At 54.8% G+C, this 23,681-nt stretch overlaps 1 protein-coding gene across 1 annotated transcript; it reads right to left on the bottom strand.

The window, feature by feature from the left end:
- Window positions 1–405: 405 nt before the first annotated feature.
- On the bottom strand, window positions 406–23,444 carry DRAXIN (dorsal inhibitory axon guidance protein). Its single transcript, XM_032495197.1, has 7 exons — window positions 23,328–23,444; window positions 10,863–11,308; window positions 8,331–8,521; window positions 6,995–7,106; window positions 6,492–6,581; window positions 4,915–5,004; window positions 406–1,424 (listed from the first exon to the last, which is right to left on the bottom strand). The coding sequence occupies exons 2-7, from the start codon at window positions 11,296–11,298 to the stop codon at window positions 1,312–1,314; spliced, it is 1,032 nt and encodes a 343-aa protein (XP_032351088.1). The 5' UTR covers window positions 11,299–11,308; window positions 23,328–23,444; the 3' UTR covers window positions 406–1,311.
- Between the last annotated feature and the right edge of the window lie 237 nt (window positions 23,445–23,681).

Raw genomic sequence — 23,681 nt, 5'->3', positions numbered from 1 at the left:
ATCATGGGTCTGGCCTGTGTATGGGGGGCAGTTAGCGTCAGACAGTTAGCCTCAGAGGTACTCCAACTCTTCTGCTGCAGAAGGGTAGGCTGGGGGTCCTGGGATGGTCTCTGGGAGGCCTGGGAACCACAAGATGTATGAAAAGTGGGTGTGCATGGGCAACGTGTGTATTTTTTGAGTCCATGCTTGCATTAGATTCTCAAAGGACACGAACTACAAAAGCCAAAGAACCCCTGGAATGGCAACTGTCGGGCAACTCCAAAGTGCACGTCCCAAGACTGGGCGAGCAGAGCCATAGAAACAGGGAAGAGCATTATCATTTCTTTCCAACAGCTCCCAGCGGCAGGGGCCAGTCTGCCCAGATCATGCCTTACAAGCAAGCAAGTGCTTAATGCACATTTTGTTTTTAAAATGATACACTTTGTGCAGGGAAGGAAGATAACAGTCAGTCCAGCCTTCACCACAGCAAAAGGAACTACGAGGGAACATGTCTCACCGAAAGCCATGGAGAACCTGGAATAAGTCCTTAGTTGTGGAGCAGCAAGGACGTGGGCCTTGGAGCTCGACAGGTCCAGGTTCAGATGCCAGCTCCACCCTTTACTCCCTAGGACCTGGTGCTCTCAGTGGGGTTCCTGGTCCACCAGCATCCACATGCCCCGAAGCTTGTTAGAAATGCAGAATCTACTGAATTGAAATCTGCATTTTAACCAGATCCCCAGGGGATTCTTACACAGGTGAAGGTTGGAGGAGCATTGATCTGGGAGCCTGGACAAGTCGGATAACCCTACCTCTGTTTCCTCCCATGTAAAATGGTAACCATGCCTTCTTTAAAAGGTCACGTAATAAATGAGATAACGTATGCCCCGCGTTTAGTACAGTGCCTGGTACGTAGGAAGCGTTGCATATTCATCTCCTGCCCTTGGGTTCCCTGTCTCTCAGGGAGTTTCCATTCTTTCCAGCTCAAAACCCGCTTTCTTTTTTAACTTGAAGCCGTTGCAGTGCTACGGTCGGACAGTAGAGGGCACTCTCTACATTGCCATCGCGGAGAACCCGGACAACGAGATGCGCAGGCGGCGTGGGTCTCCCATCGGCCAGGTGGTGGCTGCAGGTGTACTGCTGCTCGGCTCCTGGGCTGGGGGCAGATCGCCCAGGGCTCTCTTCCCGGGGCTGAGTGTCCTGGGCCTGAACCTGCAGCCTCAGTCATCTGGTCCTCCGTTTGATCTGCCACCGCTACTTATAAACAAATCGCCCGGCTTCACGAAGCCTCCCGCGTTCAGCCTCCAGGCTTGGGGAGGCGCCGCGCGCCGGCCGCTAGACGTTGATGAAGGATCCCTGGTCGCCATTGGCCGTTTCGGGCTCCACGCAGCGCCCTTTCCTCCGCGTGACCCTGCGGTTCCGGTGGAATTTGGCGTAGCAACGCAGCCCTGAGCGAAGAGAGGCAAGCGGGTCAGGGGTGCGACCAGTCAGTCCCCTCTCCCCAACCCTCTGGGACCCCCTGCATCCTTCCACGACCACCACCCATTTCTTTATTCAGCCCTACAACCAACCCATCCCTCCACAGCAGCCTGAGTGGGCTTAAAAAAGAGAATCATCAGAGGAAGAAGCCAAGAGTGAACAGATGGAGCACAGGGGATATTTAGGGCCATGAAACTATTCTGTGTGATACTATTATGGTGGCTACATGTCTATGCATTTGTTAAAATCCATAGACAAAGAGTGAACCCTAATGTAAATTATGGGCTTTAGTTAATAATGATGTATCAATATTGGGTCAATTGTAAAAAGTGTTACCACACTGATGTAAGATAATAATAGGAGAAAGTGTGTGTGTGTGGGTGCATATGAGAACTCTGTATTTTCTGCACAATCTTTCTATACACCTAAAACTGTTCTGAAAAATAGTCTATAAAAAACCTTTCTAAAAGAGATGCAGATTCTGCCCTCCCCTGTAAAACCTCTCATGGCTCCCCACTGTACTCCAAAGGAAACCTAAGTGTCCTACCCTGACTTACAAGACCCTCTGGGACCTGGACCTGCCTCCTGTCTGCTTTCCACCCCCATACGCCTCCTCACTCTCTAACTCCAGCCATACCCAGTCTTTTTGCTTTTTCTCAGCCATTTTTGGCCTCAGGGCCTTTGCACTTGCTGCTCTCACAGCCAGAAACCCCTTCCTGAAACTCTTTGCATGGCTGGCTCCTTTACAGCCTTCAGGTCTCAAAGGGTCCCTCCCTGACCACCTTAATTAAAGTAGGCGTGGCCCTCCTGACCCAGGGAGGGTTCCCTGGCTGTGGCTCTATCTGGCCACAGGCATCTCCTGACGTACATGGGTAGACATATTTTTTATTTAAGGCCACATCCTTCTGATGGGCGGTAGGAATTGGGGGAGAGATTTCACTGTTTTCTAAGCAATCCCTACATTTCAGTTTAGGAGTGACCACAGGGAGAGAGGACATCACTACTTTAAGATCCTCTTATGTCACTGTCAAGAGAATAAAGGAATTGCTGTGAAGTTCACGTTTGGGGTCTAGAATTTACACCTGGGTTACTGGGCTTTCAGACCTCTGGCCGCACAAGTGACACTTGGGCGGGAACAGGGGGCCATGAGCAGGAGTAATCGGTAGCCACAGGAGCCCATCCTGAACCTTCCAGAACCCAGGCTGGCCTTGAGTGCTGGACTTCAGCCCTGGTACCCATGTTCAGCATTTCAGGATTTCTCAGAAGTCCTCAGGACTCCTGGTCCTCACGAGGGTTCTTGGCATCACCTAGATCCCTCTGGTGTGGCATCTTGGTGACAATGTCTTCCTGGACCATCTTTAATGTACTGTTATTTCCACTCTAAATTTTTTTTTTCTGGAGCCTGAGTCTCCAGGGAGGTAGTAAGAGTTGGGTGGGACCAACCAGGGTAACAGGGGTCAGAGGAAATGAGCAGATGGGGTTTTGGATGCACACATATTTTTTGGACGCCTAGAAAGCTGTGCCTTCCCACCTAAGGCCCAGGGGAGGAAGGAAGGATGGCTTCCTGGGCAGAGGGGCCGCACACTGAGCACCCAATGGGGCATGTGCAGCTCAGTAGGGCCATGTCCCCCTCACCTAGGCAAGCTGAACTCTGAGGACCTGGCACTATTCTGGGCTCCCTGGACTGGAGTGGCCTCCAGCCCACTCTGCCCCTCAGTCTCCTTCTCTGCAAAATGGGCCCCCATCCCTGCACACAGGTAACAGAAGGCAGCTTTCCAGCATCTCCCTGCTCCCCCGACCCTGCCTGCCTCCATCCCCTTACCTCCCAGCTGTTCCCCCATGTCTCCACTCTTGCCCCGCACAGTCCTGCAGCCAGTGTGAGATTTTATACTCCTAAATCAGACCAGGTCATTCCCCTGCTTAAAACCTGCTGACATCTTCCAATTACAAATCAAATAAGGCCAATAAGGTGCTGGGGTGATATTCCCCCACCAGCTTCTCCCACGTCCCCTTGTGCCACTTTCCCCATTGGCCATGGTGTGCCAGGCTCACTCAAACATGCCAGCCTCGTTCCTGCCCGAGGTCCTTGGCTTTGCACTTACCCGGGACTCTCTCTCCCTCCCTCCGCCCCCATCTTCAGGTGTCTGGTTCTGCTGTCTGCTCCTGTCCATCCTCCCTAACACAACTCCCAGACTCCTCATCAGACCAGCCTGGATTGTTTTCTTTACAGGCCTTACTAGTTTCTAAAGGCATCTAGTTATTTGCTTATGGTTTGATCATCTCCCTAGAATGGAATCCATGAGTGCAGAACCCGCTGGTTCTCTTTGCTGCTGAGTCCCCAGTGTCCTGAACAGAACCCGACACAGAGGAGGCACTCAATGAGTATTTCTTGATTGAGAGGATGCATGAATAATCGGACCTAAGCAGCTTTATTGCTTTCACAGCAGATAGTTTTTGAGGCTATGAGCAAAAATAGGGCATGTGTCTCAGGATGGTCCATAGAGGAGCTGAGACCAAACTCCCTCACTCATGAGATGTCAACACTGGACGTGGGATGACAGTAAGCAATTGTGCATTTTTGGTATTTTGTTTTTAAAAGAGTGCTTTTCTCTTAGAAATATATATTGAAATAGTCATAGATGAAATATCTGTAAACTCCCAAGAGTCGCTTCAAAATCATATTGGAACGGGGGAACTGGATGGGGGTGGGGCAGACAGCACAGATGGGCTGTGAGTGATAATTATTGAAGGTGGGTGATGGGAAATCCCCCGTTATACTATTCTGACTATGTTAATATGTGTTGGAAAAGTTTCAGAATACAAAATTTAAACTATGCCCCCATTTTTCTAGTTGTGTAGATTTGGGCAAGTCACTTAATCTTTCTGTGCCTCAGTTTGCTCTCATGTAAAGTGGGGATAATAGTAGCCCCCTTCCCGGGATGGTTGTGAGGATTAAGGAGATAACGGGTAAAGTGCTTAGCACAGAGCCCGGCACACCTGGGCACACCTGGGCAGCAGGGCATGTACCGCTCCAGGTGGGAGCTTGGAGGAGTTAAAGAGAGAGCTGGGCATGTGCATCCTTCCCTGGGATGGTGCTGGAAAATCCACCCCCACCCCGTGTTACCATACTTGGAATGCCTTCCCTGGGATAGAATTCTGGTTTGAAAGCACCGCCTTCTCAAGTTTGATCTCAAAATTTTAATACACTCCTTTCTCCTCCCTTCTGCTGCCTCCAGATCTTGGGAGATCACGCCAGCTTGGGTTTCAAGAGGTGAGGAAAGCAAATCTGAGCAACGATGCCAGGAATCGAGACTAACTGAGTTCACAGACTGGGAAGGCACCGAGCAAAGCTTTCCTGCTCGGTCTTCCCTTCTCTTCTCTTCCCACCCAGCTTCCAGGAGGAAGGGAGGTTGTGGGGTTCTCAGCAGGCACCGAGGGGGCCCCCAGTGTCGGGCTCACCTTCCACACACATGCAGTCATCGAAGCATTTGTTGTTCAGGCCTCGGTTGTGGGGCGTGCAGAGATGCTCCCGAAGGTCGCAGCAGGTCCCTGCCCACAAGGCAAGCACACGCGGTCAACCATGCTGTGCGGACCCTCCCTGCCGCCCTGCACACACTCCCACTGGACAGAAGATCCATCATCTCCGTGGCGGGGCTGTCCCTGGCAGGGTGGGCCATCTGGTGCGAAAGGCTCCCAAGCTGAACCATCGATGGATGTAAAGGACGAGACCCCCCCAGAGACAGGCGGCAGAGACCCCAGCTGCCCCAGAAGGGTAGTTGATTGATCCTGGGAGGAGCGAAGGCGCTGTGGGATCCCCTCCTGGGAGAGTGGATGGAACAGCTGGGGGCTGCCAGGTATGGAGCCAGCTTGGAGCTGGGCTGGGCCTCAGGGATCACTGACTAACGTCCTCTTTTGACAGCTGGGAAAATGGAATCCCCTGGGAGGCAGGCTCGAGGCCCCGCCTCGGCCCCCATGGAGCCAGTTCTTGGAGCCACTCTACAGTTGACCCAAACTTGAGCCTTTTGTTTCTGCTCAGGGTGAAAACAATGGTTTAGAAAGGAGGGCAGCTTGTTGGAGCTGGTGGTCTGGCTTATACGATGCCACATGGCTGGTTCGGTTGCTGTTTTGTAGAATATTCTGGACACTGAATTAACAATCGCCATGGAGCTGTGCCACTCGGATCACCCCCCACCCCCTCCAGAAAGCATTTGCCGTCCATTGGCCGGGAGAGCAGTTAGCTGCTAGCCTCCTGCTGTTAACACCTGCAGGAAACACCTGGGCCGACTGTCACTCTGTTCCTGAGCAGAACAGCGCAGGCAGTGACTGGCTGGGTGGAGGTGCCAGGGCCTGGCTATTTCTGCCCAGTGTGGGCCTCTTCTAACAGGTAATCTTTGTCCTGGAGCTCCCTGTCCACCTGGCCGAGATGGCATCACAGGTCTCCTGTCCATTCCTGCTTCCTCCCATTTTTATCCTTCAGGGGCCTTACCCACCCCCACCCCAGCCACCTCCGCTCTGAAACACCCTGCAACTTCTAACTCCGCCTCAGCAATGGCTTCCCGGAGGTCCCAACTGACCCATCAAGGGCCAGCGTTTAGGCCATCAGTCAAAACACCAGGCCCCCGTTTACAGACTGTCTTGGCGGGCTGAGCTGCTGAACAGGTCAGGATATCATCGAAGCATTCCCACAAGCCCAGCAGAGTTGTGATGGCACAAGGATAGAATTAAGCTGGACCAGACGTTAGGAGGGAACCAGGCAGACTCAGGTTTGAGCCACTTCCTAGCTGTGTGACCTTGGCCGAAACACTCAGCCTCTCTGAGGCTCAGTTTCCTTGCCTGAAAATTGGGGATGACAGGGTCTCGTTCTTCAGGTTGCTGTGAGGATTAGGTAGAATGAAATACGACAGCGGCTCTCAGCAATGTGGTTATTATTTCCTGTCCCTAAAGGATGCTGCTCACCTATCTGAGAGCACCTGCCTCCACCCCCTCCCCCTCCAGGTTCCCAGCCTAGTGCCTCAAACATGATACTGGTTTGGTACCTGGCAGGCAGTCTTGGTGATGGTCGCAGGGCTCCCCTTCAGCTGGTGATGTTTCGTTACCATCACTGGAGAGTTTACCCCGGTGTTTCTCTGGGGACAACAGGATCTGTCGTCAGAGGCTGAGGCTCAGCAGAGCAGAGGGGTTACACACAGGATGCCAGTGTCAGAGTGTTCACACCGCCGTTCCCGCAGTGTGGCTTGGATGAGATACGACAACCTCTCTGTGCCTCAGTATTCTCTTCTCTAAAGTGGGATCAACAGCAGTGCTGATCTAATTTTTTTTTCCTTCCCCAGGGCAAAATGAATTGCTACGTGGAAACATTTGGCGTGAGATGGGCACTTGAGAGCAGCATTTCCATTTTGGGTGTCCTTCCCATTCTAGGCTCCATGCCTCCCACCCCACTGCAGACATCTGTAGGTCAGGTCGGCTGGCTGGGCTCACCAGCGGATGGTGGGGGAGGGGAGGGAGCCCGGCACAGGGGTGGCAGGGAGGGTAGACATACCTTTCTTCTTCGTAGAGGGCCAGACCTTGGGTTTTAAGTCTTCGTAATCGGTCCAGTCGAACAAGGCCATGTCCAGTGTGGGCATCACCTCCCCGTCAGGCCTGGGCTGAGCCTGCAGAGGCGGGTGGAGAGGAGGGAGCCTGAAGTTCCCAACAGGTGGAAGAAGGAATGTGGGGCTCGGGGGCCAGAGGACGAAGGAGGGGCTTCTCAGAGGCCAGCTCGTCCTGTGCTGGACAGCCCAGAATCCAGCCTGGGAACACGGAGACTGCTGCTAGGGCTACATGGGCAGTCTGCTGACAGAGCACAGACCCCCATGCAGGATGGTGTCTACAGGCAGCTGATGATGCAGCCTGGAGAACGATCTACTGGGCCTTCTAAGGGAGGGGCTGGGAAGGCAGTCACGCCTGCTCAGGAGAAGCCCAGCTGTTCGCCCCCCTGCCCCTTCTCACCCCTGCAGAAGTCATCAGCACTCGGTGGCAATGTTTCGGCCACGGCCAGGGGTCAGTTCTGCTTGCAGCCCCAGCCAGTGGTCTCGGGGCTGGATCTGCGCACAGTAGGACATGGACAATAACGGCACTTTCTAGAGCCAGGTTCTCAACAGCTGGGCTTTAGGGGCCTGAGACAGCATGGATCCCCATGGATTCCTCGGAGATGCCCCATTGTTTTATGAGTCTCTCAGGGAGATGCAAGACCCAGAAAGAAAATAAGAAAGATCTATTGCTAAAAAGAGTTTTATTTCTTCTACACATATATTTTATTGATCATTTTTAATGAGTTTATTTTGAAATGAATTTCAAAGCCACGGGAGAGGTGCAGTGGTGCACCTTGTGTTAATTACAAGACTATACACTCTCCATCTCGACTCACCAACGGTTGGTGTATTTGCCACTTTTGCTTGCTTGCTCCCTCTCTGTGTATCATTTTTTAAAGGTCTGAAGCAGATGGGTCAAAGTGTTAACTAAAGCTTGTTAATTCTGGACTCTGGGGACAGGGTTGTAAAAATTATTATTCTCTACGCTTTTCGGTATGCATAAAGTACTTTTCCAAGAGCCTTACTTTTCTAGATGGAGAGACCAGTGTGCTGAGCCCACACTTGCTTCCTTGGCTCCCCCTAGAGTGAGCCCCCAGGACCACTGCCTGGACAGTGGCAGCCCTCTTTGAACAGTGTGCACTGGCTGGAGCTGGGCTGGATGAGCATCAGGAGACCTGGCTTCCATCCAGTCCCTGTGGCCTGGACCAACTCCTTCCTGCCCCTGTGCCTCAGTCTCCCTAAATGTACTAAGAGGGGTTAGCATGACATGGTCGCAAGGACTTTTCCAGCTCCGAGGCTCCTTACCTGGGGCCACAGGGAAGTGACAGGCAGGATCAGGGACTCTTCTGTGGCAGGTGCCGCCTCAAAGGTGGTTAAGTAGAGTATGGTGGGGGCCAGGCTGGTGGAGGATTCCTCCATCGTGGCATCTGGTGCCTGGTCTTCTGAGACCTCCACCTTCTTCATCAGGGAGCTGGGACCTCTGACCAAGGCTCGGCCTGAGACAAGGAGCAGGAAACACAGGGACTTGATCTGCTTGCCACCCCGTATCAGCCCACAGCAGAACCCACATTTCCTGCTGCGAACAAGGGGGAGGCAGGAACCATGTGACAAGCTATTTGCTTGGCCAGTATCCCTGCTGCCCACCTTCCTGGGGAGGTGGAAACAGGAGACTGGGAGCAGGAGTAGGGGGAATGTCTTGGATGAATTTGCAGTGTTGCTGGGGAGATGGCTCAAAAGCAACATTCCAGCAAGTCCAAGTCTGGGTTGGCTGGGTGCAGCCAGGGGTGTAAGTGCAAGAAATGGAAACTAGTGTGATTAACCATGGAAGGCTTCCTGGAGGAGATGAAGTTTGAGTAGGGGAGCAATTTGACGAGGCTGAGAGGCACTGCAGGTGGGGAGAGGTCTCCGAGATGGCTGGGAGGTGAGAGCTTCCTGTGTGGTGATAACGGCCCTGTTTATTAAGCACATGCTGTGTGCCGGGTCCATGTCGTATGCAGGGTCCCGGCTTTACAAACATTATTTCATCTAACCTCTGCAGGAGCTCTAGGAGGTAGGTACTCTTTCAGCCTCATCTACAGGAAAGGACACTGAAGCACAGAGAGGTTAGGCGACTTGCCTAAGGGCACACAGCTAGTGAGTATCAAAGTCTGAATTCAAACCCAGGTCCCCCTGATACAAAGTCAGTACTCTTAACTACTGAGGCTGCCTTCCGAGACACATGGGCATGGGGTAGGATGAGTGTGAGGGGGAGAGTGCAGGGTTGGGGGGTGGCCACGAACCAGTGGCCTTTGAAAAAAACTTGAGGGCCCACGCTCATCCTTGACTCCTTTTCTCAGACAAGATCTGACTTGAAGGTTGGCTGGGTCATTTGGGTCCACCCCACCCTCCAGAAATGAGTCCCAGAGAGTCGAAAGGGGACATGAGGACCACTGAATCTGCTCCATTCATGTTGCACACAAGGAAACTGAGCTTCCATGATCCTGAGGCCTCACAGCTGATCAGTGGGGCTGGGCCTGGCCTCCGGACCTCCTCTGTCCCCTCCTCCCCTCACCCACTCTTGAAGGAGGGCCCCACTGGTCCCCTAGAGCTGGGGCTGGACCCGGGCTGGGCTCAGTCCCCACGTGTGCCCTCTTCTTGTCATCAAGGATGCCAGCACTTGTTCTGTCCACTTGGGGGTGGAGGGTGGTCTCGGTAGGCCTGGCAGGGAAGCAAGCCCCAGCCCTTGCAGGAGAAGGGGGTCTGAGGCTCCGTCACCCACCTCCCACAGAACCCTCGCCCCCATCCCATCCTTGCCTGTGGCACTGGGCCTGCCCCTAGAGGCAGTCTTGTCACACGAAGAGACCTGGAAGCCAATGTGGCCTGCATGGGCTCAGGGCCAGGTGAGACTGGGGAGGAGCCGGCTAGGTGGGGCTGCTGGGGCACATTTGTCTCTGGACTAAATGGGCAAAGGGAGGAGGAGGCTGGGGACGGTGGATGGCTCTGCTCACTGGGGATTTGGGAATGTGGAGGAAACTTAAAGGAAGGCAAGAGGACTTAGAGGGGACACCTCATAAAACGAACAAGGCAGAGGCAGGAGAGATAAAGACGTGACACTTCTCCTTGGGTCAGCTGTGTACTGATTCAGCATCAAGAGAGAGCTGAGAATTAACCGGTAACAACCACTGCCCACTGCCCCTGACAAGGGCCAGGCACCGTTCTAAGTCCTCGAGAAATCAAGCCGTTTCTGAAGCTACACTGAGGGTAGAAGGGGCCATGGCCCTCATTTTGCAGAGGGAGAAACCAAGACAGAGAAAGGCGACTCATCCCAGAGCAGTAAATGGTAGAGCCCAGATCTGAACTCGGGCAGATCTGGCTTCAGAGTCTAAGTTCTCAGCCTCTGCTTTATGCTTTAGAGTTGTTGAAGTGATATGCTTGCAGGGCACTGAATTGTTTCATCTCAACTCAGGACTTACAGTAGGATGGATTTAGGTCAGACACGAGGTAGAACTTCCTGATTTAGGGGGATGATCAATTGATAAGACTGAGTTTCTATTGCCACATATTCTTCTCCTCCCCCCATGCTCCACCCCTAGGCCTTTCCCAGCCTCCTTACCAGACCCCTCTGACTTTAGTGAGACCCCCTCCCTTCCTCTGGGTGTTCACTACCTGCCCATTTTGGGGGTCTCTGGATGTCCTCCCAGGGACCTCATGCCATTGACACTTCTCTCCTAGCCTCCCTGTTCTGGCCCAGAAGTCCCCTTGGCCATTTGGGTCTGAGACCTCTCCTTCTGGCCCCCCACCTCCAAGCCTCCCTCCCTTTCACTGCTGGGCCCCACCCGCTCGCAGATCTCCAGCTACCTCTGTGCAGTTTCAGCCTCTCCTTGCGTCTCTTGTGCTCCCTGCCGCGTTTCTTCACCCTTTCTGACCCTGGAGACCGGTTCTCCTCCTCAGGGTAGGGCAGTGTTAGCCCCAGCAGCAGATTCTTGTCCTGCAGCAGGCCTGCAGGACTCTGTCCAGGCAGCAGCACCCCTGCCCCTGGCAGCCTGGAGGCCTGCCTGGTGGCGGTGACCACTGCCCCATCCCAGGCCCGGCCCCGCTCCTTCTTGCCCAGGCCCCGGCGGCGGTGGTGGCTGGCCTGAGGCATCCACAGTGCTGGGCCTGGGAGGTCGATGTGATTCTCAGGGAGGTTCTGAGCAGGGCTTCCAAGTCCCAGGGAATCTGCCAGACTCAGGTCCAGGAGCAGCAGGAGGGTGAAGAACAGCATGGGGGCAACGCGCGTGGCGGGCCCAGCCATGGGCCCTTCCCTGCAAGAAAAGTAGCACTAATGTTGGGGGGCAGGTGCAGCTCTGCAGCCCTCCTCATCCCCACTCCCCAACCCCCTCCCTCATACTATTATAGCCCATTGTTTCTCAACAGGGATGGAGGGGACTTTAACCCCCAGGGGACATTTGGCAACATCTAGAGATATTTTTGGTTGCACAGGACTGTCCCCCACATCAGGGAACACTGCCCCCGAAAGACCGCAGTGCCGAGGCTGCGAACCCCTGGGTTAAATGTCTGAGCAGCGCCCAGGTTCCAGGTTAGTCTAGAATTCCTTTCCCTGCACAGACCTCTGCCTGTGGCCAAGATCCCTGGAATGAGCTGAGTGTCTCCAAGCTCAGGAATAGGCCTGTAGTCCCAGAGACTTGACTCACAGCCTAAATTCAATCTAACAATGGCGTTGGAGCACGTGCAGGAATCTTGTTCGGCGCCTTGTGTGAATTTATATCACTTAGCCATTTCAGCACCTCTCTGAAGTGGCTCCTATTATTTTCTGACGCGGAAATGAAGGCTCCAAGAGGTTAAGTCACACCGAGTAAGTGACATTTATGTAACTGCTCTGCCTATGCTCTGAACCCCTGCGTGCTGTCCCGGGACAGCTCAGCCCTTGCCGTTTCTTCTCCTCCAAGCTCCAGGCTGGTTCTGACACAGCACTGTCCCTGCTGGGGTGCGGGGGACTTTGGAGTCTTGGCTCTGACCCCGCAGGGTGGGGTGAGCACCGCTGACCTCCTGGGGGGACAGCGCCCCCTGCTGTACAGGAAGTGGAGCCTCCTTAGGGGACCTCACTGCTCTCCCGGGAGGAAGAAGCAGACCCTGGGATGTTCCAAAGGAACTTGGAGGTAAGGCTCTGGAGACTGGTGGCTGGGGGTAGGGGGTATCCCACTCCCTGGGACCCCCTCCCCCACTGCCCTCGCCCCTGCACCAGCCCCACGGCATCCAGACAAGTTGGGCACAAGGTTAGTTAGCCAGGCTGATTGAATTTTTATGGCCTCCCCGGGCCTCCTGCGTATCCCATTAGGCTTTAAAAGGTGCTTACACAACCGTTTCCTTGTGATTTGTGTCCATGTAATTGCCCAGGGCCGAGGGGAGGTTGATGGGCCAGTGGTGACTGCTGGCATCTCCCCCGCTAGCCCCCTCAGTTCTCGTAGCCCCCACAACTGGCCATCCCACCCCAGGTCCACTTTTAGCGAACCCTGAACGAGGGGCGCTTGAAATGGGCAGGGAGGGCAGGCTGACCCACTCAGAGAGGGAGGGAAACGGTTCCTCCCTGCCTGGTCACCTCCCTCACCTGGTCACCGGCCACCTGTTATCCTACTCTTCCTTCCTCCTGGCCTGCTGTGTCCTGGTCCCCCAGGAGGCCCAGGACCCTGGCCTCCACTGCCCTGGGCTCTGCCCCACCAGCCTCACCCCCAAGCCTTTCTGTAATGAGGGCCCTAGAGGCTGGTGCTCGGCAGCCAGGTGGGAGGAGGGGCCCATTGGAGAGACCTGTCCATCAAGATTGTTCTGCTCCCGGGGACCCCTCCAATCCTATTTCCAAGCCTGAGGCAGATGCCAGGCTGCATTCGCCACACTCCGCCCTCCCTTCCCTGCGATGGAGAATGGCTGAATCTATGTTGGATGTTGTCTCTGATCCAGCCCTGCCCGTCTGTCCTGTGGGGACATCACATCTGTGGCCTGGGAGAAGCCCACAGAGCGCCCCCATCAACAGGGAACCTTTGGGATGTTGGCCAGTGAATGGAATCCCTCCATCTTGGGGTAGAGAGAAGTTTGGCAGGACGCCCAAAAAGTGCAGGCAGGAGACCAGATGAAGCTTGGCAGAAGAGGGGGTGGGCAGACCCACGGTGTCTATGGGCAGCTTGTTGTCCCGTGGACACACATGAGGCCAGCCAATGACTCAGAGCCCGTCTCTGAGCTCGGTGACCAGCCTGGGCACTCGACTCAGAGGACAGCTCTTCCCCTGCAGAGCCAAGAGATGAAGCCCAGCTTCCCAACCCTAGCCCCTCTCCAGCATCATGACCCCACCCTTATCTGCCATCTCTCTTTCTCACTGAAGTCCTATTGCCAAGCCCTTGCCAGTGGCCATGGGTCTGTTAATTGTGCCCAGGAACCCCAACTTCAGCGCCATCTTTTTTCCCTCCCTCCCTTCGCACCCCATAAGTCATGTATGCAGCCAGCCTGGGTCAGGGAAGGGGGGATTTCAGTATGCAGGCTGAAGCACCCCTCGTGGATCCATCTGTCTCCCCAGACCTTATCTGCACCATGCTGCCCCCAGACCCAGTCCATACTGCTGCCAGATTACTCTGATCATGCTCACAACTGTCCATGGCTCCCTGCCGCCTTCCCGTATAACCATAGACTCCCCGCTTTGGCACTCAAGATCTTGTATAATATGGCCCCAACCTAACTTTGCAGCCCTGACTTCTATTTCCTCCCCTTCATGGCCAACAGAGACTGTTCCCTGGGCCTCAAAGACACCCCATCTTTCTTGTCTTTACGTTCTCGCTGAGGCTGTTCTTTCTGCCTGGAACAACCTCTTCTCTCCACCCCATCCCTCTCTGCCCAAATTCTGCCCAGCCTCTGGGACTCATCCCAAATACGCTGTCCGCCAGAAAGCCTTCTTTAGTCCCCTAATTAGATGCGCTCCCCCCTCGGAGCTCCCTCACAGCTTTGTCCAGCTCATTTCCTGCGGGGGCAATCAGCTTTTTCTTTTAAAGTCCCCAGCTAGCCAAGAAGATCTGTCCCACTTTCCCCTCTGTTCCTATAATATCTACAGGACCCTGCAAATAATAGGCACTGATAACTATGGATCAGAATAGAAGTGGACTGAGTACAATTGAACTGACACCTGAGCAGACGATCACAAATAAATTCCCAGGGTGTGTGTGTGTGTGTGTGTGTATGAGAGAGAGAGAGAGGGAGAGAGAGAGAAAGACAGAGGGAAAGAGAGAGAAAGACAGAGGGAGAGAGAGAGCTGGAGTGAGGGCTGGGGACCCTGACATCTCTTTGCCCTGAAGACTGCACAGAGCCCTCTCTCCAAGCCCACAGGATTTGTACTTGAATCCTGGCACAGCCCAGGAGCCAAGATGCCAGCCTGGCAAAGAGCCACTCAGGAAACATGGGCTGTTACAGAAGTCGTGCCAAGGAGCCACAGCCATGAGGGCTCCCATCCATTTCTGTCACTCTGGAAGCCAGTTGGAGGCTGCCTGGCAAAGCACCAAGCATCCAAGAGAAAAGGGGCAGCAGGTGCCCCACCTCCCTGCCCTCCCTGTCAGCTTCTCCTGTGGCTGGCTCACAAAGCCTACTCTTCTGGGCCTGGGTCTGATCCCCCTCAGACTGGGGACATTCAACAGCCTGAAGTCACCCTGGACAACAACCGTCACGGGACATAAGGACCACCTACAGCCTAGATCTAATAGTGACTCACTAAAAACCAAACTAAACTAAAGCAATTGTAATATTAGGGGCTGCCACTCCCTGAGTGTGAAGTCCAGGCTCTTACAAGCTTATTCTGTCCATTTCTTATCGCATCGTCTCAATTGCCCTGCATGGGTCAGGTTGTTCTCCGTATTTTTTAAATGAGGGAACCGAGGCTCTGGAAGGGTAAGCCACAAATCCAAGGTGACACTGGTGAGTGGCAAAGAACCACCTCAGGGCCTGGGTTCTCTCTGCACCCAGGGCATGCGGACAGTCCTTGAACCCTATCAGGGTGGGGGGCACCCGCCTTCCCCACGTAATCTTCTGCCATGGCTGTGAGTACAGTCAGGGCCCAGGAGGGGGGACCAGGCACTGGCAGCAGGGAAGAGGAAACTGATAGAGGGGAAAGAAGCTTGCTTCATGCCCTAATCCTGTCCCCGTACTGTGCAGGGCTGAGCTGCAGGAGCCGTCTCCTTCCAGAAGCCTGCAGGGAATCAGGGTCACATGCAAAGGAAGGCAGTGAATGGAGCCTGGAGCCTGCTTTGATTCCTGAGCCCCCTCCTCCTGCAACAGCCTTGCATTTGGGAGCCAGGAGACTAGGGGGGCTCCTGCCCACCTGCCTGGCAGACAACTGTGGAGCTTGGCCACCACTAGGCATCCCAGGACAGCTGTAGGGCCTGAATTCCTGCTTTGCTGGTCCGCTCACCTGCTGCTTGATGGGCTGGCGGCTGGAGAAGGAGGGAGGGAGGGGAGTGGGAGGTGGGAGCAGGGCTGGCTGAGGGGGGTCTGATGGGAATCCCGGGCCAGGGGTATCAGGATGCTCTGATGGAACGGAGGGACTGTGATGCTCAGTCCAGGCTGTGAGCCACTGGGAGAGCTTGACCATCACCCCCGTTCTCTGACCCTGGGTATCCTCCTTGTGTGTGAAAGTGACAGTTTTGAGCGACTGTATTTGGTAGAGATACTTCAGGGGTTGTCTAACCTCACTTTTTAAAAAACATTTTTAAAACTAGAATAATGACAACAGACTCAAATGCGTTCTCTACCTAATTTTAATATGAGTGCAGCCTCCCCATAACTTGGGCTTCTCCTAGATCACTGAAAAGTGTTCGAGGGATGCAAGGCGAGCAGTTTAAAAGAACTATTTGCACCTCGCATTTGCATCTATTTATTTACTTGCTCCAGGATTTTCTGGACATGAATGAACAAAGTCTGTGAGAGGCTCAGTCTCATATCGAGACATACAACCAATATGCATTACACTCTTTCATAACACTGAGCATAGCTTTTTTCTCACTGATTTACTTGCAAATAGGCAATACTGTAAACTGCGGGCAGAGCAGTGGTCACACGGCATCTCCATGGAGGAGAGGCTGAAGACAGTCTGATAAGCAAGTAGGGTTTGAAGTTGTATCTGCTGCAGGAGATGGGGAAAATTTTGATTTGGGGAAGAGATTATTGATGGTGGTGGTGGGGGGTGCTACGCTGCTCATAAAACGCTGCTTTTGTCGGTTTTTATATATTGGGATTATGAATAAGACTTCATGGGAAATGATTTGTACTGCTCAGAAAAATTGGTGAGGGGTCGGGGCATGTAGGGGAAGAGGACCACTGAGACCACTGGATCATTGGGTTACCGTGGGTGGTCTCAAGGGCTCTGTCTGCCAATGGAGCCTGGGAATTTATGATCCACGGTGACAAGACTCCTCCATCTGTCTGTCTGTCCAACTGACAGCCCCCTGTAGGGAGGGATGACGTATAACATCCTCTAGGATCAGGAGAAAGCCCCCAGGGACCACGGCCAGGTACCGAGGCAGCATGAATTCAGAGGACATGTGGGTGAGTGTTAAAAGGCAAAACAAGACAGAACAATATGTGATGATAGCTGGTTCCTGGGCCTGCCTGCCTTCTCACTCGCTTTTGGAGGAGCCCTGCCTTGCTCTGTCCGCCTCTCTACCTGTGACCGACCCTCAGGCACAGGCGAGATCCCAACCCACCGAGCTGCTGGGTGGGCACTGCAAGACCAGCGCAGGGGTCTCTGGGATGCCTGGGGCCCTTCCATCTTTCAAGGGCTCTTCAGAAAGGGGTGCATGGTACTGGGGTACGGGGAGCTGGATAGGGAGGGGTCCTGATTCCTGCCACTCCCCTGGCCACAGCTCAGGTCTTGAAATAACCCTCTGCATGGAAACACCCTAACCTGTTTAGCTCACAAGAAACTTGAAGGCAGCCGCCTTCTGCTAAACGCGGACTGGAAAGGACCTCTACCCCTGAGAGACAAGAAACATCTCCAAGGTGATCATTTTCCCTTGAGAGGCACAGCCTTCTGCTGGGGCCATCTGGGAGCCTGTGCTCCTGAGCCCAGGTGATGCACCCTCTCAGCTCACGGGGTCTGGGATTTCGTGGTCTGTACGTGATCTCACCACTTCCCCTTTGGGGACCCTGGACACTAAGGGCTGAATTCTGTCCTTCAGAGCAGCAGCCTCAGGCCAGGCTGGCCTCCGTGGGGGTGTCCCCTCATCACAGAACTCTTGCCAGTTCCCGCCATGTTTCAGGTAACCCAACAGCCTCTCATGCTGCTGCCTGCCTGGGTCCCTGCCTATCACCAAGACGTTCTCTGATCTGTCGTCCGAAGAACGAATCGGGTCACTGGTGTTCCAGCTTAAAACTCTTCAGTGGACATTTCTGCAGCCCATACAGCAGACAAGAGAAGACCACCTCAGTACACCAAAAGCTCACCCCAGTGGGCAAGGTATAGCTCAGTGGTAGAGCGCGTGCTTAGCATGCATGAGGTCCTGGGTTCAATCCCCAGCACCTTCATTAAAAATAAATAAATAAATAAACTTAATGACCCCCTAAAAGTTAAAAAATATTAAAAAAAAATAAAAAGCTCTCCACCCTGGGAGCCCAGGAGGCAGCATTTGTATGCCCAGAACCCTGACTCAGTTGTGCTTAGGACAAATTTTGTTAGACAAAGGAATCATCTCTGATTTTGTTTCCATGCTTCCGTGAAGATTTCAGGAATGCTCTAACTTGGAACTGACCTGCCTGACTCTTCCCTCTGGCACCTCCTCAACCCTCCGTTGGACACTTCCTGGCATGGCTGGAATTGGACAATAGAGGTGACCATCCCCAGGTTCCCCCTTCAGCCCTTAAAACACTGGGGCCACCCTGCAGTCAGCTCCACAAACCTGGAGCTCCAGTTGGGGAATCTTACACCTAGGAGCAGATTCCTGTCTTTTTTAGGAGAAGTTGACTCCCCCAGGGTGGAAAAATGGGTAGCTATGCTTGTTCAATCAAAATGGTTATATCCCAGGTGAGAGTCGGGGAGGGGGAGATGGACCCTAAATCCTGGGCTCTTCCCCAGGCAATTTGGGACTAGAATTTGTCCCTTTAGCCCCTCCCACCAGCACAGGCTTCATGAGGCATAATTTCCCTGTCTGTGAAATGAGATTATTAGCCTGTCATGAGATTTGACTGTTTAGGGAATCAGTACTCCTGCGTGGCTAGGGGAGGGGAGGTTTCTGGGGGTGGAAGGAACTCAGTGTAGGTGGGATGGAAGGCGGGCGAAGACGAGCTCACTGGTAGGGTGGGTGAGACTTGAAACAGCTGCCCTGGGGGGTGCTCGGTGGGGTGCTGGCTGGCTTGATAGTCCTGAGCCAATCCCTACCCATCACTCTGTCTCCCCAAGGCTCTGCATCCCCAAAGTGCCACCTGTCCAATAGGAAGGAACCTCTCAGCTCCCCTAGGTTTCAGCACAGCCAGAGCCCCACCTACCCCTCCATGGGCCTTTGTGCCAACCTGGTCTCACACAGAGAACTCTGCCTCTTGACCTGTGGAGCACCAGCTGCTTCTTGGCAGTGGAGACTGCTGGGGAGAGTGACACCAGGGGGTCAGGACTTGCTGAACCTCTCTGGCAGGACCTGGATGCCGTGCAATGGGACTTGCTCCAGTCTGAAGAGCTGGTCCTTGCTTCTGGAAATTGCCAATCCAACTGGGGACAATAGCCCTGGCCCTGGGGAGGTCCCACTGTATCAGGGGAGATCTAGGTTTGGCCTTGGAGGACTCTTAGATGAGACACAGCTCCTGCCCCAGGAAGCTCTCAGTCTGAGCAAGAAAAGCAGCTCCTGCCCCGGGAAGCCTCCATTCTAACGGGGGAGACCCAGCTGCTGCCCTTAGAGATTTCCCAGTCTGATAGGAGAGACACAGCTCTAGTATTGGAAGTTCCCAGAACATGGGAAAAACATACTCTTTGCTGGAGGGAGCCAAGCATAATCCTTGTCCTCCAGGTGTCCCCACTCTGACCTGGCAGGAAGGCCACAGGCCTAGTGAAAGACTGAGGCACAGATGTTATTATTACTGATTCAAACAAACAGATGTCAGCCCAAATCCATGAAGCTGAGCCATGAAAGAATAGAGTGGAAAGAGCTGTGTGACCTTGGGTGAGTCACTTAACCTCTCTGAGCCTTAGTTCCCTCTCCTGCAAAATGCTGGTGGTTGTGAGAATGAGGGAAGGTACAGGTAAACAAAGTGAGTGGTACCCTGGGAGGGGCGCGATAAACAGCAGTAGCTGCTATTATGGGAGGGGAAAGAGTGGGCGTGGGGGCAGGGTGAGTTCCAGGAAGCACTTGTGCATCTGTGCCCGTGTGTGCAGGCGGGCAGGCGCAGGTGGCCGTGTCCTCCGTCCTCGGTGGGGTGATCGATGGCTTCCGTGGGGCGGGTCAGCACAGGCCCAGGCCAGCCTGGAGGGAACCATTGTCTTGGCAAATGAGGTTTGGCTTCCCCACAGGGACAGCCCCATCTGCTTTTATTATTTCCAACAGCAGCCTCGGGAATTCCCACCCTCTCAAGGCCTCACACCTCCAAAAACCTGTGTAAGAGTGTTGTGTTTTGTGGGGGTAAAGCCCTACCTCCTGCTGCATTACAGGTCCTCCTCACTCTCCTCTTCCTCCCCTGAGCCCTCCTCCTGGGCCCCCTATTCCTCAGTGTTCCTTATCTTGGTTCCCAGACAATTTGACACCACTTGCTGTTTGGTCGGACCCATCGCTTAATCATCAATTGACAAAATGCCTGCTGTCAGTTCTGGCAGAGGCCAGTGGGGAGTGGAGAGACACCTGGAGTCAGACAAGCCTGGATGTGAATCCTGGCTCCAGCTAGCTGTGTGACCCTGGGCAAGTCAATTAACCTCTCTGGGCTTCAATCCCACATCTGAAAAATAAATGTTTATTTGGGTATCACTTATAGGCATGGACTATTCTAAGCCCAGAGCTTTCTATGTATTATCTAATTTAGCCCTTTGAAGTGGACAATGTATTTTATGTAATAATAATTGTAACATTGGCTCAACATCGGGACAAAGATTTGAGGGATTTGCCCAAGTTTACACAGTAGAGTGAGTGGTGGGGCTGGGATCTGAACCCTTGGCCATATGACTCCAAAGGCAGGATCTCTGACCACTCCTCATACTACACTCAGTAACTAATGCCAGTACCGATGCCTTGACTTTCAGGGATGACACATGCTGGGGGCCCTAACCCAGCCTGGCACAGAGGGGATCCCTAAAGACTTAAGGTCCTGCAATTACTTCATCCCAACTGCTCGGGTATCTAGCAGGGACCTTGTCACTTGTACCCCCACACCCATCCAGGGCTGTGGACCACATAGATGGTCAATGCCAGGCCATGGTGTTGTGATGTGGGGGGGGGGGCTGCCAAAGCTGGGACCTGGTGCGGAGGGGCAGGGCCTCTTGTGGCAAAGGTTCAGCCACTGTCCCATGTCCTTCCAGGGAGGCCTGTGCTCCATGGGCCAGAGTGGCCCACTTCAGAGGAAGGGCTGGGGTAGGGCCAGTAGAGGGCTTGGAAGAGCAAGAGAGGCAGATCTCACCTGAATGAGCCAGAGTAGGGATGTTTGTATGACCACCCAATCCCACCCCCCATCCAGGAACATGCCCAGCTCCTGCCCTTCCCAGGCTGTGGAGTCAGGGAGGCCAGGACGCAGAATCTCTGCTCTGCCACGTTTCTGGCTGAGACAAGTGAAGGCTCCTCCATCCGGGTCACGGAGCTGCTAAGCTAGTCTGCGGAACGTGGGCAGTAGCCTCCCTGTTTAGTCTGGTTCCTCTACTATCATCAGGCATGGAAATTATCCCCATCTTCCGGAGGCATGCAGAGCCCCCAGTACCACAGGGGTTTTCCAGGAGGCTTGCTCCCCTTCCAACCTCCCCAGCTATGGTCCTTTTCTTTAGGGCCAGCTCTAACCAGCAGGACCCATTGGAACCTAGCAATAACTTGTGGCTTGCAGTTTTCAGTTCATTCCTGTCCCTTTGCAAGGATCCCAACCCCTAGAACAAGTATGGACAGAGCACCTGCCATGTCTCAGGCACTGGGACCGCAAGTGGAACAAGACTCAGCCTCGCCCAGGGAAGTGCAGACCACAAGAGGCAGGGAGGCAAGGGAGGGGGCAGGAGAGCTTCCCACAGAGGGGACCATCTGACCTTGGCCTGCAAGGATGGGCAGGCTTTGACTGAACACAAGGTAGGGGAGACATTTCAGATGGAAGGAAAAGCCCTAGCAAAAGCTGGGAGGAAGTCAGGGCTTGGAGATGAGCAGCCTTTTGAAACGGCTGAAACCCAAAATGCAAGTGAGGGTGTGGTGGGAGGTGGGCAGAGTAGTTAATTTAGTGGCAACAGGGAGCCATTGAGGGGTTTAGGGATGGGGAGGGCAGTGGATTAAATGGTGAGGAGGAAAGCAGAGAAGGCAGCAGGCAGGATGGGGAGGAGTCTGGATGGGTGTGTGTGTGTATGTGTGAGTGTGTGAGTGTGTGAGTGTGTGTCCCCAGTCCCATTCTTGCTTCTCTAAAGAAAAAGGCTCTAGTTGCCAGCCCTGGCTGTGACTGAAAAAACAAAAACTACCCCTCTCCCCAAAATAGACAAAATTTAGCCAGGGGAGCCCAGAACTTGCCAGCTGGGAGAAGATGATGCTGCCCTCATTACTCCACTAAGCCCACATCACTGCCAGACTCCTGGGGTGGTGTGTCACTTGTCTTGATGATGACAGATGATGGTCTGAGGATTTGGGTGACCACACAGCAGGTGCAGGGCCCAGCATGACAATCCCCCCCACCCAGAGAAGAGGAAATGGCTCGTGAGCTAGAGCCATTAAAAAAAGAAATGGGTGCAAGACAGAGGTTCAGAACTGGGAAAGACTCACAGGGCTGCCTCGTGACCAGCGACCAGCTGTTGGCAACATCGACCAGCCACATTGATCTCATTTCGAAGGCAAAGACCCTTTTCACCCTGACTTTTTTAAGCTCCAATTTTAGGACAAGCAGAGAGGAGGAGGGAGAGAAAGAGAGAAGAGTGCCTGTAAGTGTGTGTAGGGGGAGGTGACTGTGATATGGGAGGGGCCGCAATCAGCTTTCTCAGCAGTATCTCCAAGCCTTGAATTTTTGACCCATTTCTCCCTTTCTGTGGCGTCCCCAACCCCACTCCACCCAGGGACTGTAGAATCCCCTATGGCCGCCGGGTGTGCCATGCTGGCATCCAACATGCTTTTTTCACTGTTTCCACACGCATCCCTATAGGTAGGTGCTATTATCCCCGTTTTATGAAGGGGACACTGAGGCTCAGAGAAGTGTGTTCCTTTGTCCAAGTTCACTCCCAAAGCCTCTGCCTGCCTGATCCCAGAGGCTTGGTACTGAACTAGTACCGGGTACGTTTTGCATGCCACCAGGCTGGGAGGTGGGGAGCGTGGACGAGTGCACTGGGCAAGAGAGACCAGACGATAGGCGAGGGCCGAAGGAGCACCCAGTGGAGGAAGGCAAGAAGACTTGGCGGGAAACCCAAGAGGCCTCACGTCTCAAACCTCGGTTCCCGCAGGCGGCTGAGACCCAGGTGCGCGGCTGGAGAAAAGCCGGCAGTGGGGAGGGAGAGCGCCCGAGTCGGGGCCAGAAGAGCGACTCCAGCGCCGTCGGGGTTGCTAGGGCGCGGTACTGGCCCGGGCCGGGAGGGGAGGGCGCGGGGCCACTGGCAGTGCTGGAGCGGGGCACACCCAGAATCTCCCTCTCCCTGCAACACACCCCAGTCCCCCGGGCAGCCTCGAAAGAAGCAGAGGGCACTCCTGCCAGCTCTGCCCGGGGCTCAGGGAGTCTTCGAAGCGTCTTCAAACGGTGACGGACTGGGGTCCCCTGCTTAGGAGGCCATCCAGAGACTCAGAGACAGAGAGACAAAGAGATTGGGTCCCAGAGGAAGAAAGCTAGTGCTGAGAGGGAGAGTGGGCGAGGGCTGCGTCCAGGAGAGGGCGGCGAGGGCACGCGCGAGACAGTGTCAGAACGTGGGAAAGTGAGCGTCCGGCGGAAGGTGGGCGATCGAAGAGGCCAGGAGCCGAGGGGAGACGCGGCAAGGAGCGGGGGCGGCGGACCCACAGACAGGCGGGTCCGAGAGCCGGGAGGGCAGGGAAGAAAGCAGCATCCTCACCACTAGCCTCGGTCCCCAGCGCGCCCCGCCCCTGAGCGCGCCAGGTAGCCCACCTTTGTCCAGGCGCGCAGCCAGGTGAGGCGGGAGGGCGGGGCCAGGGGCGGACCAAGGCCATGCCTTACCTGTCCAGCCGGCGGGGCGGGGGCCGAGGGGCACGGGGCCGAGCGCCTGTGGGAGCCGAGCGCAGTCAAGGGCCGAGCCGCGAAGCTGGGACTGCGTGGAGAGGTGCGAGGGCGGCAGAAGGATGTGCCCAGACTGAGCGGGGCTGAAGGGAAGGGGGAGGGGGCGGGCGGGAGGGAAGGGGGCGGGAGCGCGGGGAGGGGACGGGGGAGGGGCGGCGGGGAACGGGCGCGGCTGCCCGCAGCCGAGGGGCAGTCCCGGGCCGGGTCGGGCCCCGCGCGCTCGCGGCCGGCGCGCCCTCTCCAGCTGCGCTCGGCGTTCCAGGCCCGCTCCCCAGAGGCCTAGCCGCCGCCGCC

The sequence above is a fragment of the Camelus ferus genome, chromosome 13 (genome assembly GCF_009834535.1).
Source record: "Camelus ferus isolate YT-003-E chromosome 13, BCGSAC_Cfer_1.0, whole genome shotgun sequence".
Taxonomy (NCBI): domain Eukaryota; kingdom Metazoa; phylum Chordata; class Mammalia; order Artiodactyla; family Camelidae; genus Camelus; species Camelus ferus.
This window is presented reverse-complemented; position numbering and strand designations above follow the sequence as displayed.